Genomic DNA, 27,449 nt, shown 5'->3' on the forward strand with positions numbered 1-27,449 from the left:
CTTTTACTCTTTATTTTCAAAGACGACAGAACAAAACAAACTCTAGGGGCTTGAAACTTTAGGTGTTTTAATCCACAAGGCTCTAAAAGGAAGAATTACGAGTATAGAGTCAGGAACAAAGGTGCTTCTCCTTAAGAAAATGCTCAAATTGTTGCCAAGGTGGGCTTTCTCCTTTCAGAACCATGGTTTCTTGGTGGATGTTGGATATTTTAGAAGCAGGATTGCTTTAACCCAGGAACTCTAAGTATCACCTTCTGTGAGGCATGCAAAGGAACAGAGAATGTAAGAACTGAAGGAAGGGGGAAATGGTGAAGGAGAAAGACTCAAACTGTGTGCTCGAAGGAAGGTGATTTCAGTGCATCCTGGAGATTCCTCCTCAGGATTTATGTTGAAAACATCAGACATGAAGAGATCCAAACTGAGAGCAAAAACGATGCCAATGGGTTGAGTCTTCTACCTCCAATGAACTGAGATGTCAAGACACTGAAACATGACACCAGTATCTCATTGGATTGATGAAGGGCAGTTTCAGTGGCTCTAGACAGCAGCATCATCAGTCCAGGATGGTCCTCCATGGTGGCTCTGAGCCCCCTGGGATGCTTTTTTGGTCATTTAACCACAACATAGGCTTTTGTCTCAGTTTTGATGTTGCGTGCCTCCTCATAGCATCATGTATGCGTTGTCACTCATCACAAACCTGAAGCCACCGAGGGAGACCACATCACCACCTTGGAGAGGGCGGTCAGGGAGCTGTTCAGAGCCCTCAGCCTCTTCCTCCCCTGTCTGCATGCTCAACCGACTGATAGTGGGCTTGTCCACTTCTGCCTGGACCAGCTGGGCCACTAGCACGTCTTCCAGAACACACTCCTTCTCCTTGCCTTCCGTCTTGTTCAAGGAGGACACATTCTGCGTGTCTCTGATCCACTCCTGCATAGAGAGAAGATTCCAGCTTAAATCCAGGGAAAATGGGACACAGCAAACCATCTGGACATAGCGGTAAGGGCAATCTGGCCGAGCATCCAGAACAGATGGATACTGCCTCTTCCCATGGACTTTCCTGAGCCAGCATCCTCAGAAACGAGGCAGCTTCCAACAGGAAGTCTGTCCCCAATGGACCAGGAAGGTCTCCTCTTTGAGGTCTTTCTGCAAAGCCCACACTAGTTTCAGATCTGTCTTTTTTCATCAGCTTCTGTGGACAGGGTTTTTTGGTTTTTTTTTTGTCTTTATTTATTTTTTTAATGTTACATTAAAAAAAATGAGGTCCCCATGTAACCACCCTCACTCCACTCCTCCCCCCATAACAACAACCTCCTCCATCATCATGGGACATTCATTGCACTTGGTGACTACATCTCTGAGCACCGCTGCACCTCATGGTCAATGGTCCACATCATAACCCACACTCTCCCACAGGCCACCCAGTGGGCCCTGGGAGGACATATAATGTCTGGTAACTGTCCCTGCAGCACCACCCAAGACAACTCCAAGTCGTGAAAACACCCCCACATCTCATCTCTTCCTCCCACTCCCTACCCCCAGCAGCCACCATGGCTACTTTCTCCATACCAATGCCACATTTTCTTTGATTACTAATCACAATTGTTCATGAATAGAATATCAGTAAGTCCACTCTAATCCATACTCTATTCCTCCATCCTGTGGACCTTAGAATGGTTGTGTCCACTCCACATCTATATCAAGAGGGGGCTTAGATTCCACATGGATGCTGGATGCAATTCTCCTGCTTTCTGTTGTAGGCACTCTTGGCTCCCTGGTGTGGTGGTTGACCTTCTTCACCTCCATGTTAGATGAATGCAGTAAGTCCAATAAACCAGAGTGTAGGAGTTGCAAGTCTGTTGAGGCTCAGGGCCTGGCTATCACATGGTCATGGACTGGCCTTTTGATTACCCTTCAGACACAGGGAAGCTCTGAAGAAATATTGAGTAGAAACGTATCCCAAATGCAAGGCAGCAAATACTGATTCTTCTCTCCCAACTGCATCTTTTGGGAGGAGGTAACTTTTTTCCTATCCACTGATGACCTCCTGGGGCTATTTTAAAATCAGGGAAGGAAAAATATGACCTCTATAGCTGCTGATGTTGAACTTTAATGTGTATACACATTCCTGGGGATTCTTGTTTGAATGCAGATTTAGATGCTTGGGCTCTGGTAGGGCCAAGACTTTGCCTTTCTAAGAAGCACCAAGGTGATGTTTGCCAGGCTTCCAGGGACCACTTCTTGAATAAGGGGCGGCCGTGGAACTCTGTCCAGTGGTAGGACTCTTTGCTCACCTCTCCCCAGTCTCCTCCATCTCCTTTACCTCAGTTCTTAAATCCAGCTTTTTCCTGTCCTCAAATCCCTAACTGCCTCCCCTCTCCCTACATCCACACTTCTTTTTTTTTTTTTTTTTTGAGGTACTGAGGCTGGGGATTGAAACCCAGACCTCACATGTGGGAAGCCGGCATTCAACCACTGAGCTACACCGCCTCCCCCGAGTTGATTTTTTTCATTTGTTTAATTTTGTTTTTTTTTTTTAAGAGGTACTAGGCATCAAACCTGGGACCTCATACATGGGATGCAGGCGCTCAACCACTTGAGCTACATCAGCTCCCATACCCACACAATTTTAAAATTAACTTTGGTCCCTATCATACTGGGTTTGTAAAATATTTTTGCTGGTGAGCCTTTAGGAACAGGCACAGGCTCTGTCCATCCTGAATCCCCACTCTGCTGGTCAGCCCACCATACACATTTGTCCAATGAGTGATTTAGTGGCCATAAATGCCTTAAAGTGGAAGTATGGAGTTTCTTTTCAGCCCTGCTTGGGGAAACATCAGAAACATAGCTTCCTCATTAAATTGGAAGGTGGCTTTAAACTGGAAAATCCCATGTGGGGCTATCCCTGGGGCTGAAGGGCAGCTTCTCTTTGAAACTTGGGGAGCTCCTCTCTCTAGTTGAATAATAAAGGACCAAGTGCTCTTTGAAGGTCAGAGGTAGCTGGAATGAGAATGCTCATGACAATGTTCCGTTGGGGAGACATTTGGCCATAAGGAAGCAAATCCACTTGGTGAAGAGACGAGAATGCAATGAAAGGTTGAGTTACCTGGAAGTTCCCTCTGTGGTCCTCAAAGAGTCCAGGAAAGGAGTATTTTGGGTCTGGCACAATGGGCATGAGAAGCTTCTTGACTCTGAAAAGGACAAGAGGTTCTGGTCATATAGGACAAACTTGGGTCCTTCCATGGGTATAGACTCTGAAAGCGACAGAGAACCCTGAAAATGGCAGAGGACTGGTGGGGTCCAGGCTCCAAAGCACGTGCCCCCCTCTACCTCCCCTTGCATCCAGCTCCCACATGCATGAAGCTCTCTGTTGGGAACTGTGATGAACCAATCGAGAGCCACTTTCTTTGCACAATATCGAGCGGGGGGAAGTATTTATTACTTCATTGATTTCCCCACTCATTTTGAACAGGGGATTCCCTTGAAGACCAGTCGAACATTAGCTACTTTATCCCAGGAAGAATGTCTCTTAGTTTCCCTTGGAGATGATTTCATTTCGGTATTAAAACCCAGATGCATCATCAATGATGCATCTGTACCACTTAATGCTCTTATCTGATTGCCTCATTTCCTCACTGGCAGAGGATGCTACCGGCAGCATTTGAGCTGGTAAAAGAGATAAGAGTTTATTGGAGGGGCGTGCTTTTAAATGTAGCTTCCCTGTGCTATATTAAATTATGACAGGAAGTGTTTGAAGTTGTATAAGTCAGCATAGCTTGGGCTCAACGTGTTTCCTTCCATTCCTTCCGGAATGAAAGCCTTTCTGTCTCTCTTCATCATTCCTTTATTGTTGTGGGAAATTCATCTTACGAAACCAGGATGACAACCACAACCCTGGGCATAGATGCCTTCAAACGCCAATAGTCTCCAAATAAGATGAAATAAAAATGGAAATAATGATGGTTAAATTGTTATATGAAAGTTTAAAAAAGAGAACTGTTTAGTATAATATTTTTGAAAAGCTTTCCTATGGTTTCAAAGAATATTGCTTTGCTTCGTCTATCAAAGTCATCACCATCTTGCTTAGTTTAACTGGTCTCAATCAAATCCCAAAGCATTTTAAGCACCTGATACACGCAAGACACCAAGAAAGGAAGGACACAGCATAACCGAGGTCCACGTTAGAAACCAGCTGACCTTCCAGGAAAAGCTTAACAAATATCCATTTCACTGTCTTCACAAGCATTCTTATGGAAAGTACAAATATACCTATGCTTTTAGCACTATTTCCCTTTCAACTTTCTTATAATTTACCTTTGGCAAAGTGAGTGTGAGTCTCAGCAAGATGATCCTATCAGGGGATTTGCCTTTTATTCCATTTTTATGGACATACGGCGACTAGAGGAATCCCTCTGTCCTTGTGGTTAGGATATGGTGTCATCCTTACCTCTGTAGTTTCCAAAGGGACAAAAGTAGAAGGGACAATGTCAGGAGGGCCACCAGACTAGAAATTAAGATGTATTTTGGGAAAGGCTTTTCCTCCTGTGGGCAGAAATCTAAAGCAAAACAGAATGACTGCTGTAAGTTTTCAACATGATATTAAATTGCATCTCCCCCCCCCCCAATTACTTTTTTCTTTTATAAATGTCAGTGTTAGCAAATCTTCACTGCTGTGGGAAATATCTTGGAAAAAGAGATGGTATTTCCAGACAGGCACGTCATGCAGTCATCCCCACATAGACTTGAAACCCTGCTCTTGGAAGCCTGGTGTTGCCTGGGGGTGTTAAGGGAATATCAGGTGCAATTTATGACTGTTGGCTGCTGTCTTCTTATGGGTTGAATCGTGTCACCAAAAATGATATGTTGCAGTTCTAAGTACCAGAACCTGTGACAGTGACTTTATGTGGAAATAGGGTCTTTGCAAGTAGAATTAAGTTAAGACAAGGTCATATTGCTGCAACCTAACCCAATGACTGGTGTTCTTACAAGAAGAAGATTTGGACACAGAGGAGAAGACCATGTGGTGACAGGGAGAGAATGGAGGGATGCAGCTACAAATGCAGGGACACCAAGAATTGTCAACAACCATCAGAAGCTGGGAGAAAGATATGGAGTGGATTCCCCCTTAGAACCTCAGAAGGAATCAATCCTACAAACACTTTATTTTGGACTTCTGGCCTCCACAGCTGTGACAATAAATTTCTGTTGTTTTTAGCCGCCCAGTTTATGGTGATTTGTTATGGTTATCCTTGGAAAGTGACACAGTGGCCAAGACAGATGTTAGGAACTTCAAAGTCATCCTCTGGCTAAATACCTACTAGAATTCTCAACTACAGAGACATCTACATGGACTTCCATGAACAGGCTGAAGGAAAGGGGTGGCAGTTTGGTATTATCTATGAATTCCAAAAAGGAGATTGATTATGTTTGTAAACTGGTCTGTTTCTCTGGCCATGATTCCTTTTGGTTGTATTAGGTTCAGCTGAGATGCCTTTCATTAAATTATTTTAAGATGAAGGCTTTGGTTCAACCATGTCATTAGGGCATGCAGAGTTGAGTCCCCCCCGCTCCCCCATTGGTAGGATATATAAACAGGCAGTCAATCAAGAACACAGGGAAGTAGATACACAGGTAAGATGCACAGGAGAACACAGAAAAAGACACAGCAGAGAAGAGAACTTGGTTTTGACAATGGAGCAAGGGGAGAGTTGAGCCATTTGCGTAATAGTTTACAGCTGACCGTGTGAAGGGACCAGAGCAGCTGAGCCTGGAAAGAAATGAATCCCAGGAGGAGAGATAAGCCTTATCCCAGCCTGCATCTGATATTGGAAGAAGCTGGACCCATGGAACCTTAAGAGGGAAGAGGAAGGCTGAATCCTTGCAGATGTCACCAGCCATCTTGCATCAACACATGGCAACAGACTTTGGGCGAGAACGTACCTCTTATGGTACCTTGAGTTGGCTCTTTATGGCCTTATGACTGTAAGCTTCTATCCCCCAAAAATGCCCTTTATAAAAACCAATAGAGTTCTGGGACTTTGCATCAGTATCTCTTTGACCAACTAATACAAAAGGGATTCCATTGACTCCAGAGAAGAGAACCATCACTTGTTCAGTTGTGGATGTGAAGCATCCATTGATGATGAGCTAAATGCCATACTTGTGTGGAACCTGGGAGCAGAGACATGAGTTCAACATGATCTCTTCCCTCAAAGAATGTCACCTAAGAATGCCCAAGGCAGTCTGTTTGCATGGGGCACAAGTATGTAATTCACTTTCAAGGTATGTTGTGCTATCCATCATGCATCTCAACTCTGAAGTCCTACAAGGACCTCAAAGTGAATTTACCCAAAATGGTGCTTCTTCTCTTACCATGCCCTTTCTTCTTGGGACATCCCCTGATTGAGTGAGTGGTCCATTTGCCAGATCAAGCTGGAGCCTGGGAACCATCCTCGCCATCTTCCCATACCCTGGGCAATCTTTCTGAATGAAGGATCTTATTGCTGTGCCCCTTTGCTCCCCACCTGCAAGGGACTCCTGACATCCTGCTCAGGAATCCCTTCTCAGTCTGTCTCTGCTCTTACCTCCTGCCTACTTTCATCTCCTGCCTGCCTGATACTTGGGATCTGGTGAGGGAAGGGATGAGCTGAAGGGTTGGATGGGAACCAAAAGTGGAAAGCTATAGGATCTGTTCTTCTTTCTCCCCTCCTAGCTTCTTAGAGATGCCATGTTTACTTTTTTTAATGATACTTCTTTGCTACAGAAGAAATGCGCTCAAAGTATACACCATCTGTATTCGTTTGCCAAAGGGCTGCTGATGCAAAGTATCAGAAATCTGGTGGCATTTATAATGGGGATTTATCTGGGGTAAAAGCTCAAATTTCCAAGGTCATAAAAAATCAAGGCACCATAAGAGGTGATTTCTCAGCAAAGTCAGCTGCCACATGTTGAAGCAAGATGGCAGGCAATCTCTGCCTGGTCTCTGCCTTCCCCTCCAGGCTTCTTCTCTCAGGTTCAGATGCTCCACTTACTTCCAAGCTGGCATGTGGCTTTTCTCTTTGTGGGCCTCCTATATCGGTCTCAGCTGTCCTCTCTTTTCCCAAGCTCAAGCAAATCACACATCTCTCCCTGAGGCCTCATATGTTTGAACCTTTCCTTTCTGCCACATGGTAGGATAAAAAATAGCAGAGCTCTCGCTCGCTTTCTGTGTCTGTGTTAGTGATTGTCTGTTTATATTAGATTCAACAAAGGGGCAGAAATGCAATCTAACTGTGCATCACTGACATAGTCTAATACAAAGCCTTATAGCAATCTTAACAGGTAATCTAATCAATAGTCCTTAGCTGAATTTAATGCAATCAAAAGGTATCACATCCAGAGGAATGGATTAGTTTGCAATATTGCTCTTTAGCCACACCACCCTCCATTAATTTACAGTGGGTAGGGAAATGAACTCAAAAGACAGATACAACAAAATTATTCAAGACAAAAAGCCCTGCCATGTGAAACTAACATCCTGCTGGGCAGCATCAGAGAGAGAACAAAGAAGAAAAAAAAAGTATGACATCCAGTGGATGGTACTGAGTGCTGCAGAGGAGACCAGAACAGGAAAGAGACCTAGGAAGAGCAGTTGGAAGGAATTGGGGGATGGGGGTGTTATTTTTAATAGGTAGAAAGATAAGGATTCATGCAAAAAGTGGCATTTGAGCAGTTGCTGAAGGAGGTAGGTCTCCACTGGCCCTCATGAAGGCACTGAGTACCATCTAACCTGGTGTTACCGGGAGTCTCTGCAGACACAAGAAAGCATGTGTGTAATTTCCTCTGTAAGAAATCTTGACCATTTACCATGCACATATTTTCCACCTTGCCAGTGAGTCATCTAGGCAAGGACAAGTCTAATCTGCAAGTTTTACTCATTTTCCTGACTTTACATCCTGTGAGAAGTCTAGAAAAAAGAGTTTTTTTAAATCTTTTTGATAAATCGAAAAGCTGCAGAAATACACAAAGAAGAACATGGTTAAACATTCACTGTCCTATCCCTCCCATGACATGTTTGTCCTTTTGCTTCTTTAAAGATAGCAAACATTACAAAACTAACACAAATTCCCTATCCCTCACACCAAGTCCTCTCTCACTCCTCCCACTCCCAACAACAAATTACTCTCAGGGTTTGATACATACTTTCTCTCCTGCCACTGACACTTTTTGCATACCTATAGAGACATCCGTGTTCAACATAGATAGAGTTTCTTGTATGTGTCTAGATGTTTTAATTAACATAATATCCAACATTTTAAGGAGCAAAAGTTAAACAAAATATTCGACCAACAACAAAAATGAAGGAGAAATGAAGATATATCATTCTTGCTAAGACAGTGGTATGAGAGATTTCTGTTCATTCTGAGGAAGAGTTCTGTGAATGTAAGCAAATGTAGATATAAACAGATTGTTGAAAGATGGAATCTTTTCCATTGGCGATTTTTATGAGCAGAGAAAATAAATCAGGTCCTGTCAAGGAAGGGTCACTGGCATTCTCTTGGAAGGGAGGGAAAAAAAATTGACTTCTTTGGGGATGCCCATTCCTGACATATTCTGATGCACCATAGATACATGTTCAGTTCCAGGTAGCAGGAAAGCTCAGACAAGAGATACTGAATGGAGCCTCTTCCCTTTCCTGAGTTTGTCTCTTCATGACAGCTTTGGCTGACTCCAGAGAAGACTGGGGTCTCCATGTGCCTAGAGATGGGCAGGGAAGTTGAGACGTCTTCTGGCTAGGACTATTTTGCTGGGACAAGACATCACCAATGCCTCAAGGGATCAAATACATGGTTGGTTCCATGGTTGAGTAAAAGTTTCTGGGTACACTGGACTGAGCTGTTTGCCCAAATTAAAACAGGCATTGATGTAGTACCAAGCTTGATGGAGGAAGCCATTCACATTTACAGATAAGGCTACCAAAGCACAGGGTCCTCACAGAGAGGCTGAGTTCTCTGTCTAAAATCACACTGTGAGAAAATGACAAAACTAGATTTGGGATGGAGAGAACACAATGCAGACACCATGCTCAAAACCACATTGCTGGGGAGTGAATGCAGTTCAGGGGTGGAGCACCCGTGTCCCGTGTGTGAGGTCTTGGGTTCAATTCCTGGTACCTCCTAAAAAAACAAACAACAAAGAAACAAACGAAAAACACATAGTGCTGCTTGGTCTCAAGTGAACAACCCAAGAAGAAAGATAGAAAGACCATCCTTTTAAAAAAGTCCTTGCATTTAGCACCAGAAGCTGTGTTATGGCTTAAATTGTGTCTCTAAAAAGTTATGTTGAAGTTCTAACCCCCAGGATCTGTGACCTAATTTGGAAATAAGGTCATTGCAAAAAAGATTAGGGAAGTTAAAATGAGGTCATCCTGGAGTAGGTGGGCCCTTAATCCAATGATTGGTGACCTCACAAGAGGAGGAAAATTGTACACAGACACAGATGAAGGCGCAAAGGCCATGGATTCTTGCCAAATGCCAGAAGCTGGATAAACCAAGGATGGATTCTCCCCTCTGGGTTTCACAGCCCTGCTGCCACCTTGATGTGAAACATCTGGTCTCCAAGACCACGAGACAATAGCTTTTTGTTGTTTTAAATCACCCCCTGCTTGGTGCTTTGTTACAGTAGCCATAGGAGACTAAGGCAAGGTTCTTCCTCTTTGCCTTTGGAAAGCAATGCCCCAGATATTCCAAGGGATGCACAAAACTCTCAACAGAAAGATGTGCCACTTTTCCTGGCTTCCTTATTTCCCTCTAACCTGAAGGCATTTTCTCTGACTTCCTTCCATGCTGAGTCTGTTTCCTGATACAACTCTCTGGTTTGATCAATTATGGGGACAGAAAAATGTGTATTTTGTTTAAAGGACTCTTCTAGCTGTTTTTAGTTGGAGTAAATGAAAGGATTTTATGTAGCAGGAGAGATAAATCAATAACCCAATGTCTACAATAGGGCATTGTATGATAATGTCAATAAGAATTTGAAAACAGCTTTAGTCCCACAATCTGGTGATTATCTGCTATGGACTATGAGATACAGAATAGGCAAAAGCTGAAGAGTACAGTTCAAAGTGTTGGGAAGTTCTCTCGGTCCAAGAATATCTCATTCTTGACTTGTTTTAGAGCCTTGGCTATTCCTTTTGGTACTTATTCCTTTGGATGAAGGCTTTATCAGTTCTAATATCATCTGGTGAATGACTCAGAAAGGTTGAAGAAGCTGCCTCTTTAAATACAGGTATCTAATGATCAACTTATTTATCAAATATCAACTAAGAGATGTGGGTAGCGGAAAAGAAAGGGAAATCTTCCAACCTTGGGATATGTAGGAAGTAGTCCTGAATGGCTTTGAGCATCTACGTACTGATCGAGAGTCTGGGGGTGAGGTGGGGTGGGGAACAATGTGAAGAGGGGAAACCACATCATAAAACCCCCACATCTTTTTAGATGTATGTTTCATGAAATACCTGTATAAGCACTAAATAGAACACTCAACCTAAATTTATGGAGGTCCAAAATGCTCAGAGAAGAACATTCATCCATCCACCCACCCACCCATTCATCCATTCATCCACCCATCTATCCACCCATCCACCCATCCATCCAACCATCCATCCACCCGTCCACCCATCCACCCATCCACCCACCCACCCATCCATCCATCCATCCATCCATCCATCCATCCATCCATCCATCCATGCACCCATCTATCCATTCTCTTTCTCTCACTCTCTCTCTCATGCACACACACACAGCTGTGTACCCCCCCATTCACTCACTCACCCAACCACCTGATATGTACTTATAGAGCTTTGCTTCTATCATGCATGCAAAGCCAGGTAACCTAGGACTTAAAGACCAGTTCAGCAATGGACCAGCTGTGTAATCTTGGGTACATAATTTTACTTCCTTTCATTTCACCATCAAAAAATAAAAATAGTGAGTGGATGGAGCTCAATGGTTGAACATCTGTCTCCCCACATATGAGGTCCCAGGTTCAATCCCTGGTACCTCCTAAATTTTTTAAAAAATAATTTGAGTTTCATTTCAAAGATAAGAGGTAATGTATGTAACAACTGGCACACATCAAGTTTTTAGTAAAAGGTACTTGTGATTATTGTTCTGAGGAAGACTGCCTAGAGAGAAAAATATTGAGGAATCACTTTCATTTCGATCTTTGAAAGAGGAGTTGAAGTCATTACAGTATTCATGTACTCTCCTCCTACCTCATCCTCACTAGAGGTATGGGACTGTGCTGTACTTTTGTGACATCATTGTGTGACAAGCCTTACCTTTTATTTGACCCCCCTGCCAGTGCGAAACTTCTGACCAGTCACTTGGATATGTGTGAGAGCCATAGCTGGACTCCTTTGTTTTCACTCTGGCCCGGAAATAATAACATTTTTCATCATCCAAGCCTTCAACTATAATATTGCAGGTTTCTTCCTCCTTGGGCTGGAGAAAAAATAGTCCCAATGACTAGTGTCTTTTTTTTTTAATTAATTATTTATTTTTTTTTAAATTACATTAAAAAAAAATATGAGGTCCCATTCAACCCCACCGCCCCCGCCCCCCACTCCCCCCACAGCAACACTCTCTCCCATCATCGTGACACATCCATTGCACCTGATAAGTACATCTCTGAGCATCACTGCACCCCATAGTCAATGGTCCACATCATAGCCCAGACTCTCTCACGTTCCATCCAGTGGGCCACCAAGGCCCTCTTGATGAAGGAGAACTTTTTTTTGTTGTTGTTGTTGTTGTTGTTTTTTAAATATTTATTTATTATTATTATTTTTAATTACATTAAAAAAAATATATGAGGTCCCATTCAACCCCACCGCCCCCGCCCCCCACTCCCCCCACAGCAACACTCTCTCCCATCATCGTGACACATCCATTGCACCTGATAAGTACATCTCTGAGCATCACTGCACCCCATAGTCAATGGTCCACATCATAGCCCAGACTCTCTCACGTTCCATCCAGTGGGCCCTGGGGGGATCTACAGTGAATGACTAGTGTCTTGATCTAATTTCCTTGTCTTAGAACCAGAGACTTGTACAAAATCTACTTTCAGGTCTTCATAGTCTATTGTTTCACTTTCTTCTTCTGCCCGATCTTTATCCATCTCCCCAAACAAGGTCAACAGTAACACTTCTACCCCCCTTTCCTATATACCCCCCAAATTCTTTGTAACAATTACTCCTGCAGATGTTTTGGAAAAATTACTCGGTGACAAGTGCTTCTTTTAAAAAAAGATCTTTTATGATTATAAAAGTAAAGCATGTAGGTTTTTGAGACCTTAGGAAACTCAAAGAGGGCAGAAGAATAAAATTAAAAACCAAGATAAAATCACCACTAACAAGTTGATGATGTCTATTTCCTTCCGGGAGCACTCACATAAATAAATTGGGGTCACATTGTCCAAAAGTAATTGTGTAATTTTTTTAATTTAACTTTTTACTGTGTGAATTGTCTCTTGTCACTAAAAATTCTTTAAGATGTGACTTTATGGGTCTTAAATATTTTATTATAAGGCTGCACCATACTTGATTTGTCTATTTTCCTCGTGTAGGACACAGCTTGTCACCAATATTGTGTATTATTTTAAATAATGCTTGGATAATATTTTTACACATAAAACTTTGTCCACATTTAGAATTATTTCCTTTGGGGAATAAAATTCTAAAAAGGGTCAATTTCTGGGTTAAAACTGGGACCATTTATAAATTCGTAAATTTTATACCTCTCAGCATCATTGAACAATATCATATTTCCATGCTATTTGGACAAAAATCAGTGTCCCCCAATTGCTTTAATTTGCATTTTTTGATGAACAGAGGGGTAGATTCTACTGGTCCAGCAGTATGTTGGTATCTCTTAACATTTTTCCCCCATTCTGAGGGGCGTCTTCCTGCTTCTATTACCTATAGTTTTCTTTTTTTTTTTAATTCATTTTTTAAAAAAATATTACATTCAAAAAATATGAGATCCCATTCAACCCAACCGCCCCCACCCCCCACTCCCCCCTCAGCAACACTCTCTCCCATCATCATGACACATCCATTGCACCTGGTAAGTTCATCTCTGAGCATCGCCGCACCCCATAGTCAATGGTCCACATCATAGCCCAGACTCTCCCATGTTCCATCCAGTGGGCCCTGGGGGGATCTACAATGTCCCTTAATTGTCCGTGAAGCACCACCCAGGACAACTCCACGTCCCGAAAACGCCTCCCCATCTCATCTCTTCCTCCCATTCCCCGCACCCAGCAGCCACCATGGCTACCCTTCCCACACCAATGCCACATTTTCTCTGTGGACATTGGATTGGTTGTGTCCATTGAACATCTATGTCAAGTGCGGGCTTAGATTCCACTATAGTTTTCTTATGGAGGCATTTTGTCCTGATGTCTAAGCTTGCTGCTATATTTTAACTCCACCATTTCCAAGCTTTAGGGCAAGTCAGTTCCTCCACCATCACTCCCACCTGACCTATTCCTCATCGAAGCAACAATTCTGTCAAAACTCCTCTCTCCCTTTTCCTCTTCTTCCTCCTGTGATCTCTTGTGAAGTTTCTCAACTCAAATTATAGCTCAAACCACTCAACCATGTACATTCCCTTGGTGGATCATATATATTTGCCCTAAGTTAAACCATTCTGTGGTCCACAGGATGGAGGAATAGAGTATGGATTAGAGTGGACTTACTCATATTCTATTCATGAACTATTGTGATTAGTAATCAAAGAAAATGTGGCATTGGTGTGGAGAAAGTGGCCATGGTGGCTGCTGGAGGTAGGGAGTGGGAGGAAGAGATGTGCTGTGGGGGCGTTTTCAGGACTTGGAGTTGTCCTGGGTGGTGCTGCAGGGACAGTTACCGGACATTGTATGTCCTCCCATGGCCCACTGGGTGGACTGTGGAAGAGTGTGGGCTATGGTGTGGATCATTGACCATGAGGTGCAGCGGTGCTCAGAGATGTATTCACCAAATGCAATGAATGTCTCATGATGATGGAGGAGATTGTTGTTATGGGGGGACGAGTGTGGCGAGGGGGTTGGGGGGTATATGGGACCTCATTTTTTAAATGTAATATTAAAAATTAAATAAAGACAAAATAAAAAATAAAAAAAAGAACAAATGGATGCACTTAGAACCCTAAGGGTGCACTCCAGGAAAGTGCAATTGTTCGTGGGTCTGGTATATGTAAGTGTGAAATCCTAAAAGATAAAATGAAAATGAGATGTCTTCTTCTGGCAGCACCATTAGCTCACTTCTAAACTTCCTTCATTTCACTGCTCATAGTCCTGCTATTATCTGGCTTTTGTATTCTTCTTGCATAAATAAGACAGAGTATCAGAAAACTGAACCTAACTGTTACTATCTCAACATTGTTATTCATGAGCAGAAAGACATTTGGGAATTAATTCTGAGCATTTATTATGGGCTCTCAGAAATTATTGGGCTTATGTTTCTCTCTGGTTATACCTGAGATCTACCTTTGGGAAAACACCACACTCATAAAAAATGGGCTGGGTACACCCAATGCTATCTAGTGACAGAGGAGGTGCTTCTAAGTGCCTAATGAGTCAAGTAGCAGTGAATGGTAATACATCCTGACTAAGTCATCTAATTTCAAGGAGAGTTAATGAAGCCTATGTCCCTTCTGGAAGTTTTCACCAACTCCTGCAAAACAAACTTGAAACCAAACTCTTGAATCTCCCACCCTGCTCAGGACTCTCCCTGGGTGGCAATACCATCTTGTTCAGGGCACCATGGGTCATCTCCTTAGAAAACAGTTTCAAAAATGACGATATGGGGAGCAGGTGTAGCTCAGTGGTTGAGTGCCTGCTTCCCATGTATGAGGTCCCAGGTTCAAACCCTAATACCTCCTTTAAAAATGGCAAAAGGCCTTTTCCCAGGCTCCTGACATGTGAATGGCCAGACATGTCTTGAAAGTGGCAGGGACAAAAAGATGGGGACAAAGGTACCTGAAAAAGCTACATCCTACCTCTGAGTTCCCACCAGGATTACAGGTCATGTGAGGACTTTTTGGGATAGCAGGTAGGTAGATTACTCTCAACAGATCTTAGCACATGGATGTGTTTCTTTTCTTCTGCACCTCACCCTCACAATCTATGGCATAGCTGCCTTCAAAGCCAACGTCCAGCCATCACCTCATATGGTGTCCAGTAGGACAGTCTGACCAGGCACTCTTACCTTGACTTTCTGAGTTATCAGAGCACAAAATTTTTAGGATCCACTCATGATTTTTGCCTGAAACAATTATTACTAGGGTAGTAAAAGTCAAATGTTGACTTTTCTAATTCTGTAGTTCCTTCTAATATATGAGTTGGCTTCATACTGAAAGGAAAAACTTTCCCTTCTAGTCCACTTACCCTATTTTTTGCACACCTCAAACTGCAGAATGGTTAACTCTTGTGGTTGGAAAGGATGCGCAAATCCAGATACTCTTAAAATCCACTCAGTGCTTGATGCAAACCTTTAGGAGTGCTCCTCCAAATGGACTCTAGCCTTACCTTGGACACCTCCAGGAACGGGCCCCTGGCTACACCTGATTCTATTTGCTCTCTGCAGTTTTGGGCCATTGGTCCCAATTCTTTACCTTCAAAGGAGCTTAATCCCTCGATTACAGAACAGCCTTTTAAATATCAAAGGACAGTTATGGGGGCACCTTAGTCTTTGATAGTCACATAATTTTAATGCCTTCCATTTGTCCTGCTCACATGCTCAAATCATGCTCCCTTATGTTTGGACACACTTACAGAAGACTGTATGGTGCAGATGTGATTGCCCAATGGAAGGAGAAGAAGGGAAGTTGAATGGGATTAAACATCACTCAAGAAGAAAAGGGGAAATGAAATGCAGTGAGGTTGAGAGAGTGGAGAGAGGAGTTTTGGAGGAAGCACCCAGGCCCATGAGGACAGCTTCGGGACACTAACTCCCAATACACTCACCTGCCACTCTGCATCAAAGTTGCTCCTATACTGTATTTCATATAAGAGGCCTTCGTAGGCCACTTCGGAACATGTAATTGTAACTGCTTCATTATCCCACAGGAAGTTTACATCTTTCGGAGAGCTGGGTTTCACTGAGAAGGAAAAACAAAATGGTGACTTTCTTTACAAAAATAAACTCTTTACCACTCCAAAATTAATTGTATATTTGATTAAACTCACTATCTTGCCTGCCTCAATCCTTCTTTTAATACTTTAGGAGATTTGGGGTTTACTTGTCCTTATTACCTTTGTAGAGGAATTTAATTTAGATCCAAGGACTTGTGAGTGTGTTGTGGAAGGAACTCCCAGAAATTGTGTGAAAAACACATGTGTGTATGTGTGGATGAGAGATCTTGTAAATCTCCTAGCTCCCATTAGATAGTGAAATGGATCTGTGACACTCTTTTATAACAGAACCACTGCTTTACAGAATAAAGAATAAATAGTTTGGAGAAAGGGTTTCACTACACTTGTGCAACTTTTCCTCATTGATGATTGAGCGTCAACCATAAGGGCACTCATTGATGATTGAGCGTCAACCATAAGGGCACTATAGGGTGGGGTGGGTGGGTAAGAGGATTTTTCTCTCTCCCTCTATAGGAAAGAGCACCATGCCTCATCTCCAGCTCATTTCTCTCAAATCACAGCCTTCTTGGTCACTCAGTTTCCCACCGCACCCCCAGGATGCATACCTCCCCAGCCTGAGTGTTGAGATGGACCTTTCTAGAAGGCCCATCTCGTCCCCATTGGGGTCTCAGAGGGGGCACTCACAGGCTCAGCTCTGGGGTGACTGGGCAAGGAGCTCTCTTCTGGGCACTCACGGTAAGTGCTGGTCCATAGACTCCTGGAGAGAAGAGGCTGTGTCCCGTTCAAGATGGAAAACTCCAGAACATCATCTCCAGCCTCCAGGATGCACCCAACTGGGTGATGTTGATGAAGAATATAGTGGGGACATTGGCCAAACACCTCATCCCCACTGAGTCTATGGGTAGAGACGACCATTTAGTTATAGTGCATTTTATTTTATATTTTTTAAGATTTATTTATTTATTTATTCCCTCCCTCCCCCTGCCCCGGTTGTCTGTTCTCTGTGTCTATTTGCTGGGTCTTCTTCTTTGTCCGCTTCTGTTGTTATCAGTGGCACTGGGAATTTGTGTTTCTTTTTGTTGCGTCATCTTGTGTCAGCTCTCCCTGTGTGTGGCACCATTCCTGGGCAGGCTGCGCTTTCTTTCGAGCTGGGCGGCTCTCCTTATGGGGCGCACTCCTTGCGCGTGGGGCTCCCCTATGCAGGGGACACCCCTGCGTGGCAGGGCACTCCTTGTGCGCATCAGCACTGCGCATGGGCCAGCTTCACACGGGTCAAGGAGGCCCGGGGTTTGAACCACGGACCTCCCATGTGGTAGGCAGACACCCTAACTACTGGGCCAAGTCCACTTCCCTATAGTGCATTTTAAAAATAGGGTCTTAGCATGTCCCAAATCCATTCTTTCTCTCCAAACTCAGATGGACTCAAATCAGAACCTGCCTCTCTTTCTTCAGGTTCCTCCTTCATAGCTACAGACAGACATTTCCAAACAGAAAAGTATCCCCTTTCAGATATTTAAACACCTTGAGTGGCTCCTGAAGTGGATTGACTAATGGTTTCAAAAGATACATCTATACCCTAGGCCCAGAATGTGTCTTAATTGAACAAAGCTTCATTGCAGGTATAATGAGTAAGGATCTCGAGATGATGAAATCATCTTGGATTATCAGGGCGAGCAGAATCCAACAGTAAGGGTCCTTATAGGAGAGAGGCAGAAAGATATTACACACCCAAGACATAGACAACATGTGAAGATGGAGGCAGAGATTGGAGTGAGGCAACGACACCAAGGAGCATCTGGGGCCACCAGAAGCTGGAAGAGGTAGGAAGGATTCTTCCCTAGAGCCTTCAGAGGGAATCTGACTCTGCCAACACCTTACGTTTGGACTTGTCCCCTCCAGAACTATGAGAAAACCAATTTCTGTTGTTTCAAGCCACCACGGTACTCTTGATTTTTAATAACAGCCCTAGGAAACTAAGTTGTGTTTTGACTTGCAGAATAACCAAACGCCTAACTTGAGGAGGTGCTCTAAAGGAAGGTTGTTCTGTGTTTGTGTCTCTTTCTAGGTTTTCTTGGAGCACCGAGAAGAAGCTTATTACCCATAACAAGACCAAATAATGCTCCCTCATTAATTCCAGAATCCAACAGTGGCTGGATGAAGAAGCATTTCCTTTATGGATGAGGAAACTGGATCTCAGAAAATGCAAGTGACTTATTGATGTGGCCACCTGGAAAATCCTGGACTTTTATTTTCATGAGTCTTTTTTTCCAACTAAGTTTATCTTAAAGTTTCTCTCTTGTACTCTTTCCAATTTATCTCCTGTACTATCAAACTTCAAAGAATGAACCACACATTATACACCTCTTATTTATAGAATTGAGACTAACTCCACTGGAAAAAACTTTCCTCCCACATTTATACTCATGCCCTGGGGAGTAACAGGCAAAACAAATAAGCCCACAGCAGGGAGACACATTGTTGGAACCAGTAACCTGGCACCAAAGTTTCAGAGCAGGAAATCTCTGCCACAGCCCTGTAGCAGATAAGGTCTCCAGGCAAGGGTGCTCCAGAAAAGGGTAGCTTCTGTGACACGGCAGACAGCACTGGGTGTGTCTAGAACTTGGAGAATGTCATGGTGCTAGGGTTGGTGTTAACTCAGGAGACTTGAATCTCTGAACTGTCCATGTGCCAGCTGGGCTCTGAGCCTCTGCAGAGCTGAAACTCCTACTCTCTGGTTCACTGGACTTACCCAGGTCATCTAACAGGGAAGTGAAGATGGTCAACCACCACACCAGGGAACCAAGAGTGCCTACGACTACAAGAAGGAAAACTGCATCCATCATCCATGTGGAATCTAAAGCCCCTCTTGATATAGAGGTGTGTCTCAGGGTCCACAGGATGGAGAAATACAATGGGGATTAGAGTGGACTTACTGGTATTCTACTATAGAACTATTGTGACTAGTAATGGAAGAAAGTGTAGCAGTGATGTGGAGAAAGTGGCCATGGTAGTTGCTGAGGGCAGGGAGAGGGAAGAAGAGGTATGATAGGGGGGCATTTTGGGGACTTGGAGTTGTCCTAAATGATATTGCAGGGACAGATGCAGGATATTATATATCCTGCCCTAATCCACTTGCTGGACTGGGAAAGAGTGTAAACTACAATGTAAACTCTAATCCATGTGGTGCAGAAGTACTCCAAAAGGTATTCACCAAATGCAATGAAAGTGCCACAATGAAGAAAGAGGTTGTTGGTGTAGGAGGAGTGAGGTGTGCGTGGGGTGGAGTATATGGGAACCTCTTATATTTCTTAATATGACATCTTTTGTGATCTATGTATCTTCAAAAAATACAATAAAAAATTATGGGTTGGGGGTGGGGAGTGAGGTATATGAGAACCTCATGTTTTTTAATGTAATGTTTTGTGTGATCTATTAACTTTAAAAAGAGATAATTAAGAAAATGAAATAAAATAAAATAATTCAGGTGGTTTTGAGTATGACTCAGACATCATTCAATTAGAAGGGTCAAGAACTGTGGTTGTAGTGAGAGCTGAGATCTAAACAGAATGTACAGATTCAGACTTGTTTGTTCTGATTCACATCTTTACTTTCTGGCATCCCCAATTGCCAACGTCTCAGAAGAAGACATATTTTATCACACAGCCTCAGATACACTTCCTGAGGGCACTCACTTGTACACGAAAGTGAAATTAGTCTCAGCATATTCACTTGCATTCCATGTAACCTGCATCGTTTCAAAATTAAAATTGATGAGCTGTAGTTGCATCTCTTCTCCTGCGTATAAAAGAAAACAAACAAAACACATTTTGAGGTATTGCTCAACAGTTTGAAATTTGTAGAATGATGTCAACCTTTCTGCCTAAGAACGATATGGTGTTTTTACAAACAAGCCAGTCAAATATTACTTCAGCAAGAGTCACATGACAAAGAAAGCTTAGTGAGAAATCTCGCTTGCCCAGAGAAAGAAGAGTCAGAAATCAAATTATCCTTGCTTTTCTTCTTGTGTTTGCATTAGGTAATGGCTGCCCATTAGGGCAAACAAACAGACTAAGAACGGGTACCCAGTGACATAGACTTTGTGAGCAAATAAAGAGGCATCACACACTGCCCGACGTCCCATCAACCAACCTCACCAACTTACTCAGAACGCCATACTTGACATCTTGAAGAAAAGCTCAAGACAGATGAGTCCTTCAATATTTGCTTCATATAGTAGCTAGTGAGTAGCTCTTCTTTTCTCAGAGGTATGGGTTAGTGATTCAGAAACTAAGGTGTGTATGCTAGGATTGAGTGAGTGTCACTATATTACAGACAATGGGAACCAGGTTTCCTATAGTCAGAAAAGAGAGTTACAAATATAGAGAGATGGAAAGCTAGAAAGAGCCATGAGGTGCTAGATTGGAAGTGGGAGTGCCAGGATAGAGAAGATAGATAGTTAGACGTTGGATGAATGGATAGAGAGATAGAGAGATAGACCAATATAGATGATGGATAGATAATTGATTGATGAGATAGATAGGTAGACAGAGAGACAGACAGACAGATAGATAGATGATAGATATTGAGGATGAAGACAAGTGATGATGATGATGAAAAAGATGATGATAGATTAAAAATAATCCTTCCTTTTTCCACTGTGAGGGCACCCCAGTGGCAATAAGCACACTTTTCATCATTATTCATTTCTAAATATAATACTTAATTAAAAGGAATCAAATTTCCTTGCTGGAATGGTTAATCTCATGACTGGACAGGAGAAATATAAGGTGAGCTTGTGACAATGTTTTTGTGCCAAAGAGTGAGAAAGTGCTCAAAGAATGTGGGGACATGGTAAAAAGTTGTAGGCATCAGCTTGATGGAGCAAGTGGGGAAATCTAAGAATCAGTGTAAATAATGGTAATAATAGATCATAATCAATAGAATAACCATGAGTATAATATAAATGGCTATTTGCCAAGATTGATATAATGTACTAATATAAATGAGTGGATGGATAATATAAAAGGACTAATAATAATAAATGAATAAATACTAATACAATATTTTGTAATAGAATATTTTTCATTATAAATAATATATCGAATATACAATATTATGTTAAATATATCATATTGTATTGCTATATTATGTTACATTCTATTAATTATATACTAATAAATTGCATCATTGAATATACAAACATACTAATGCAAAGGATACAATTCATACTAATATAAATAAATGAATCATAAGTGAAAGAATGAAGAAATAAATAAACAGGAGCCAATGAAAAGTCTTTCCTTACAGGATAATGCCAATAATGAATTAGAAGGACTTACAGGGAAACGGACTTGGTCCAGTGGTTAGGGCGTCCGTCTACCACATGGGAGGTCCGCGGTTCAAACCCTGGGCCTCCTTGACCCGTGTGGAGCTGGCCCATGTGCAGTGCTGATGCGCGCAAGGAGTGCCCTGCCACGCAGGGGTGTCCCCCGCGTAGGGAAGCCCCACACACAAGGAGTGCCCCCCGTAAGGAGAGCCGCCCAGCGCGAAAGAAAGTGCAGCCTGCCCAGGAATGGCGCCGCCCACACTTCCCGTGCCGCTGACAACAACAGAAGTGGACAAAGAAACAAGACGCAGCAAATAGACACAGAAAACAGACAACCGGGGGAGGGGGGGATTAAATAAAATAAATAAATCTTTAAAAAAAAAATAGAAGGACTTACAGAATAATGATTTAGAAGGAATTTTAGAAAAATCAACATTTGACAACTACCTTAAAAATAATTGTTTCAGGCAAGAGTTGTCAATGGGTGCTAAAATTGGTGGGTAAAAATATGATGGGACACAAAATATTTACATGGCCCAAGATATTTTCCTACAACCATCATCTTTTGTTATAAAGGAAAAAGGGGTAACTATCATGTAGGAAAACATGGTAAACACCATCTTTTTTTTAAAAAAAAGATTTGTTTATTTATTTGTCTCCCCTTCCCCCCACCCCCACCCCGGTTGTCTGTTCTCTGTGTCTATTTGCTGCATCTTCTTTGTCCCCTTCTGTTGTCGTCAGGGGCACGGGAATCTGTGTTTCTTTTTGTTGCGACATCTTGCTGCGTCAGCTCTCCGTGTGTGCGGTGCCATTCCTGGGCAGGCTGCACTTTCTTCTTTCGCGCTCGGCAGCTCTCCTTACGGGGGGCACTCCTTGTGCATGGGGCTCCCCTATACGGGGGACACCCCTGCGTGGCACGGCACTCCTTGCGCGCATCAGCACTGCACATGGGCCAGCTCCACATGGGTCAAGGAGGCCCGGGGTTTGAACCACAGACCTCCCATGTGGTAGACGGACGCCCTAACCACTGGGCCAAGTCCTCCGCTGGTAAACACCATCTTAATCAAGTGACCAATGTTAACATCAATAGAATTGGGACAAATAGACACCCAAGGGTCTCCTGAGAAGATGCTCTAAGAAGGGCACATTTGGTTCTGTGATACTTTAGCTAAAATATTCTTGCATAAAATGCATAACCTGGCTTTAATCATGAAGAGACAATAGACTATCCCAAATCTTCTGAATAACTAGCTTACACTGTTCAAAATTGAGAAATCATGAAAAACAAAGAAAGACTATCTGTTTCAGATTGAAGCTGGACTGTAGTCAGTTTTAGATCTTTTTTTCTTTTGCTGTGGACAATGGTGAAACAAATAGTAAAATCCAGATAAAGTTTGTGGATTAGACAATATTATACCAACATTAATTTCCTGATTTTGATCACTGCACTGTGGTTACATGAGGATGTATTTTTTAAAGGGGCATCATGTCTGCAACTTGTTCTGAAAATTTTCAGAAAAAAAAATTGTATGCATGGAGAAATTATAAAATACCTGTGGGAATTTATTCTGAACAAACAAGTGGAAGTGTGTGCAAATATTTCTGTTGAACAATTCATCAACACTTCATTCATAATGCAAAAAAAAAAAAATCACACATTACCTAAACATACAGCATGTGCAATTCATTAAAGACCACCAAATTATTGGGAACTTTTGACCATTAAAAGGCATGTTGATGGTGTATATTTAATGATATTTTTAAAGTCCTGGTTGCTGTTATATATTTAAAGTTTACAGAAGAGCATGCACACTGATGTACTCATTTTTCCCTCCAGTAGACAAAGTACAGGAATGGTATTTAATAACACATAAAGAAAGAGTGTCTCCAGACCATGTGGTATGTCAAGGAAGCACAGCAAGTTAAGTACCCAGATTTGAGAGTCAAGTAACCTGGGTTCATGTTTCTCCAAAGTCTCTCCAAAGATCTCTGACCAATATTCTTTCCTCTTTCTAGCCATCCAGACCAGACTCTCTATACCTGACATTTTTGGCATAATTACAATCAGTTTGGACACTACTAAGCCCTCTTGTACCCTTCTCAGCCAGATTCTTGCATTCACTGTGTTTTCTGAAACGGTTTGACAGCTCTCAGTAGCCCATCACGCATAGACCTGTTCTGAGTACATAGAGAAATGGTCAGAAAGCACACACTGAATTGAGCTAAAAATAAGTGAGAGAATACAATTAGATAATGGACATAAACATCCTTTGAGGTCTTAAGAAAGGAGTTCCCTATATATGTCCAAGGTGTACGGAATACTTTGGTTTTATGCTGACAATCATTGACTCCGTAACTGACAACAAAGTAACTAATATTGAACTTGAGCCATAACCTTCTGAAATGTAAAGACGGGCCATCAGGGAGGGTGTCAGGGCAACTGGAAGTCCCCTGATTTTGGAAGAGGAGCCTCTGTCTGGCCCTTACCATGAGTGTCTCCCAGGCTTTGTAAAGACAACTCAGTCCTCAGTCCTCAGTGAATCGTATGTCATGTGTCTGGACCTCCATGGAAAATGTGTATTGGTAGACACCCACACCTCCATTTTCCAGAAGAAAAGCAGAAATGTTCTGTGGTTAAATGACTTCCCCACACGGTGAGTCAGACTCAGGGGCAGGAGGCACATCACAGACTCCTGGGCTTGTGCCTGTCCTTTAGAAAGAGAAAGATAAGGAAGTGACTTGTCCACCTAATGCCGCTGTGCAGACTGCCCCTAACTGCCTCCAGTGGACTGACCGTTACTGCTGAGTCACCAGTGACCATAGGGACCCAGTCTCGATCAAGGGTGTGATTGGGGTCCTCAGACTCACCACGTGGATGTGGTCAACCACATTGCTCTGAGAAGGGGCCTGTGAGGGAAATCATGGAAGGTTTCCCACTGACTCCATAAAATGTTTCAGTCCTGCAATTTTGATCTTGCGGTGCAGTCAGCTCACAATCAGACCTGACAGCAGGTCCAAGAGTCGCAAGCCCTTTGTAGACTGGTATGAGCCCACTTTGTCCTCATCCCTGCCCTCTGCTTCAGAACTATCCTTGCTTCCTCTTCCTATCTCCAGGAACCACCCGCCCTCCTGGGTCATCTGTCCCTCAGTCATTAAATTCACGAGGGCCACCGCTTCCATGAGAAGTTGCCATTTTTCTCCTGGATTTTCACAGTCCTCACCTTTGAAATCAGGTCCTCAACAAGATTCTAAGCTCCTTGACAGAAAGGAACTCATGTTTTCTTGGAGCTGCGTTTTACCTAAAATTGTCATTCCAGAAAACATGTGTTGGTTTCCTTGGATATTATTAATGTATTTTGAAATTTTAAGAGGTAGAGGCATCCATGCTGAGTAGTACCAGAAATCCTATCATGTAGCAGAACCCTGGTGAAAAATAACCACCTAGGTGAGAGAGAGAAACAAGTTTACAGAGAAAGAGAGGTCTCTGTGCTTTTGATTTCCACCCTGAATCAACAGAACATTTACATTCAAAATCCCACCGTCCAAACAAACCTTCTTCAAGACCCTATACCGGCCGCAAGCTCCAAGCAAGGAACACTACCAGTCACATTTCTGATGTCAAAAAGGTAAGCTACTTAATTTTGCTTGCTTTTTTTTTTTTTGCTTATTTTATTAAAAATTTTATTTTATCATATCACTTGAAATAATGTTATGTATTGTAAACTTGGGATTGTCTATGTTAAGAAATGGTTGAAATGGATTTCACTGTTTTTATTTCAGATCTTAGATCACCAGGATGTTCCAATCTGAGCATATCTGGGGAAACTTTTAAAAATCATCTCTTAGGATAAACATGGATATATGGATGTGGTATAACCACACAATGGAATAGTATTTGACCATAGAAATAAATGAAGTTTTGGTCCATACCACAATGTGGATGACCTTTGATAGCATTATGGTCAGTGAAATAAGCCAGTCACAAAAGACCATATATCACATGAACGCATTTTTACAAAATGTTCAGAATATGCAAATGCATGGAAACAGAAAGCAGATTAGAAATTGCCAGGGGCAGGGAGGGATGACGTCATAGAAGAATAAGGAGTGATAGTTGAAGGGTTCAGAGTTTCTTTTCGTGATGAAAATGTTCTAAAATTGACAGTTGGGTGGTTGCATGTATCTGAATATATTAAAAAGCATTGAATTGTACATTTAAATGGGCGAATTGTAGGGTCTGTGAATTCTATCTCAGCAAAGCTGCTACAAAAATTACCCTCCTGTTGTACCATTTTTGCCAAGGCTCAGCCTCGGGTTACTTCCCATCTCTTCTGATAATGACAATATTTCCTATCACTGATAAGCAGGTGCCCAACAAGGTGGAAACAAAGGCTGGTATCACCACAGATCAGAACCATATGAAAGTCCTGGTATGTTTATGAGGCTGCCTTTGATTCCATAACCCCCAACCACCTGTCCTTTTTTTTATTTCTCAGAAAAACACAAGAGTGGGAGGAAACCTGGAGATGAACAGATTTGCTCACGGTGGGTCACAGATATACCGATACATCACTCAAACACCAAGAATTTCCTTTTGAATTTAGAGCCTGCTGCTCAGTTAAAAAGCATTGAACAGATGATGAATCTCAATCGTATGCTGTAATGAGCTTGGGTGTGACAAGGAATTCACACCCCAATACTTAGAGAGTGGTCAAAACTAGTGGACACCTGGTCGACCTCGGAAGTCATGGTTTACTTAACTTCACTTAAAACCCTCGTAGAACTTCACATTTACTTGGGAAGAAACATTTGAAGTGGTCTTTGAAATGGTAAAGGTCACAAGCACCCACAGCTTTAATCAGAAATAAAAATCTTCAAATCAAAAGAGTCATTTTGTCCACCCAGAACCATTGGCAGAGAGTTTGGGGGAACGTATAATGTAAAGATCCCCAAATATAGGGCAAGAATCCTGATGTAATGAGCAACTAGAAAATCAACGTGGAGAGGGGTGCTGAGGGAAATCTGGCAGAAAGAGGGACCCCAGACTCCATCCCTTGATGCCCTACACCCCAAGTTCCATCCTCCTCTAGGGGCCTCTCCTTGGCTGGAAGGAAGATTCCAGAAAAATATTTCTGTGCCAAATGCACAGCAAGTTCCCCAGTACTGAGTTAAAACGAGCACCTATTAAAATCCTTCAGTACATTAGCAATGTGAAGTTGGCTTTTTGATCAGTTAAGAGTTGCAAATGTGGGCTTTGGAGTTTCATTCCTTTTTTAAAAGTCATTTGGCTGAAATGCAAAGGAAAGTATTAAAATGAGCAAGTACAATGCAAAGTGGGCCACACAGGTATACCACTCTCCCACTTCCATCCATACCTGCATCTCCCCCAGTGCAGTTCAAGCCCTCACCATCCACAGGTAGACCCCACCTGTGTCTCCTCACCTCCTCTCATTGCCCAAGTCCTCTCATCCATTCACAGTCTGTCTCCACACCTGTTCCGTGCTTACAACCTCTCTCATAGAGGATGAGGATCCTGCTACACCTTGCTGCCCAACTCCACCTTGCAGAGAATCAAGAGGCAAAGTGATACTCTCCAAAATCCCCATCATAAACCTGATGGCTGAAATAATGACTGAGTTGATTTACAGCCCCTCTCCCTAGCTCAGATTATCCCACTGTGATGGGTTGAATTGTGTTCCCCAAAAGACATGTTCATGGAGCATTTTCAGGACTTGGAGTTGTCCTGAATGATATTGCAGGGACAGATGCAGGACAAGGTTTATCCTGCCACAACCCACTGGGTGGAATGGGGGAGAGTGTGAATTGCAATGTAAACTACGGTCCATGCGGTGTGGCAGTGCTCCAGGGTGTAGTCACCAAATGCTATGAATGTGCCTCACTGATGAAAGGGGATGTTTATGTGGGAGGGGTAGGGTAGAGTGGGGAGTGAGGTACGTGGGAACCTCTTTGTTTTTTAGCGTAATGT

The 27,449-nt window shown here is 42.6% G+C and overlaps 1 protein-coding gene and 1 long non-coding RNA gene across 2 annotated transcripts; one reads left to right on the plus strand and one right to left on the minus strand.

The window, feature by feature from the left end:
- Positions 1 to 543: 543 nt before the first annotated feature.
- LOC139438151 (cytokine receptor-like factor 2) lies at positions 544 to 17,021 on the minus strand. Its single transcript, XM_071213249.1, has 6 exons — positions 16,967 to 17,021; positions 16,009 to 16,142; positions 11,318 to 11,480; positions 4,445 to 4,553; positions 3,104 to 3,188; positions 544 to 927 (listed from the first exon to the last, which is right to left on the minus strand). Exons 1-6 carry the CDS (start codon positions 17,019 to 17,021, stop codon positions 661 to 663), a joined length of 813 nt encoding a protein of 270 aa, XP_071069350.1. The 3' UTR covers positions 544 to 660.
- A 1,791-nt stretch (positions 17,022 to 18,812) lies between these two features.
- Positions 18,813 to 26,309, plus strand: LOC131277112 (uncharacterized). The gene is made up of 3 exons (XR_009184318.2): positions 18,813 to 19,014; positions 20,174 to 20,377; positions 25,960 to 26,309. It is a non-coding gene; the product is annotated as an uncharacterized lncRNA (long non-coding RNA).
- Positions 26,310 to 27,449: the final 1,140 nt, after the last annotated feature.

The sequence above is a fragment of the Dasypus novemcinctus genome, chromosome X (assembly GCF_030445035.2).
Source record: "Dasypus novemcinctus isolate mDasNov1 chromosome X, mDasNov1.1.hap2, whole genome shotgun sequence".
Taxonomy (NCBI): domain Eukaryota; kingdom Metazoa; phylum Chordata; class Mammalia; order Cingulata; family Dasypodidae; genus Dasypus; species Dasypus novemcinctus.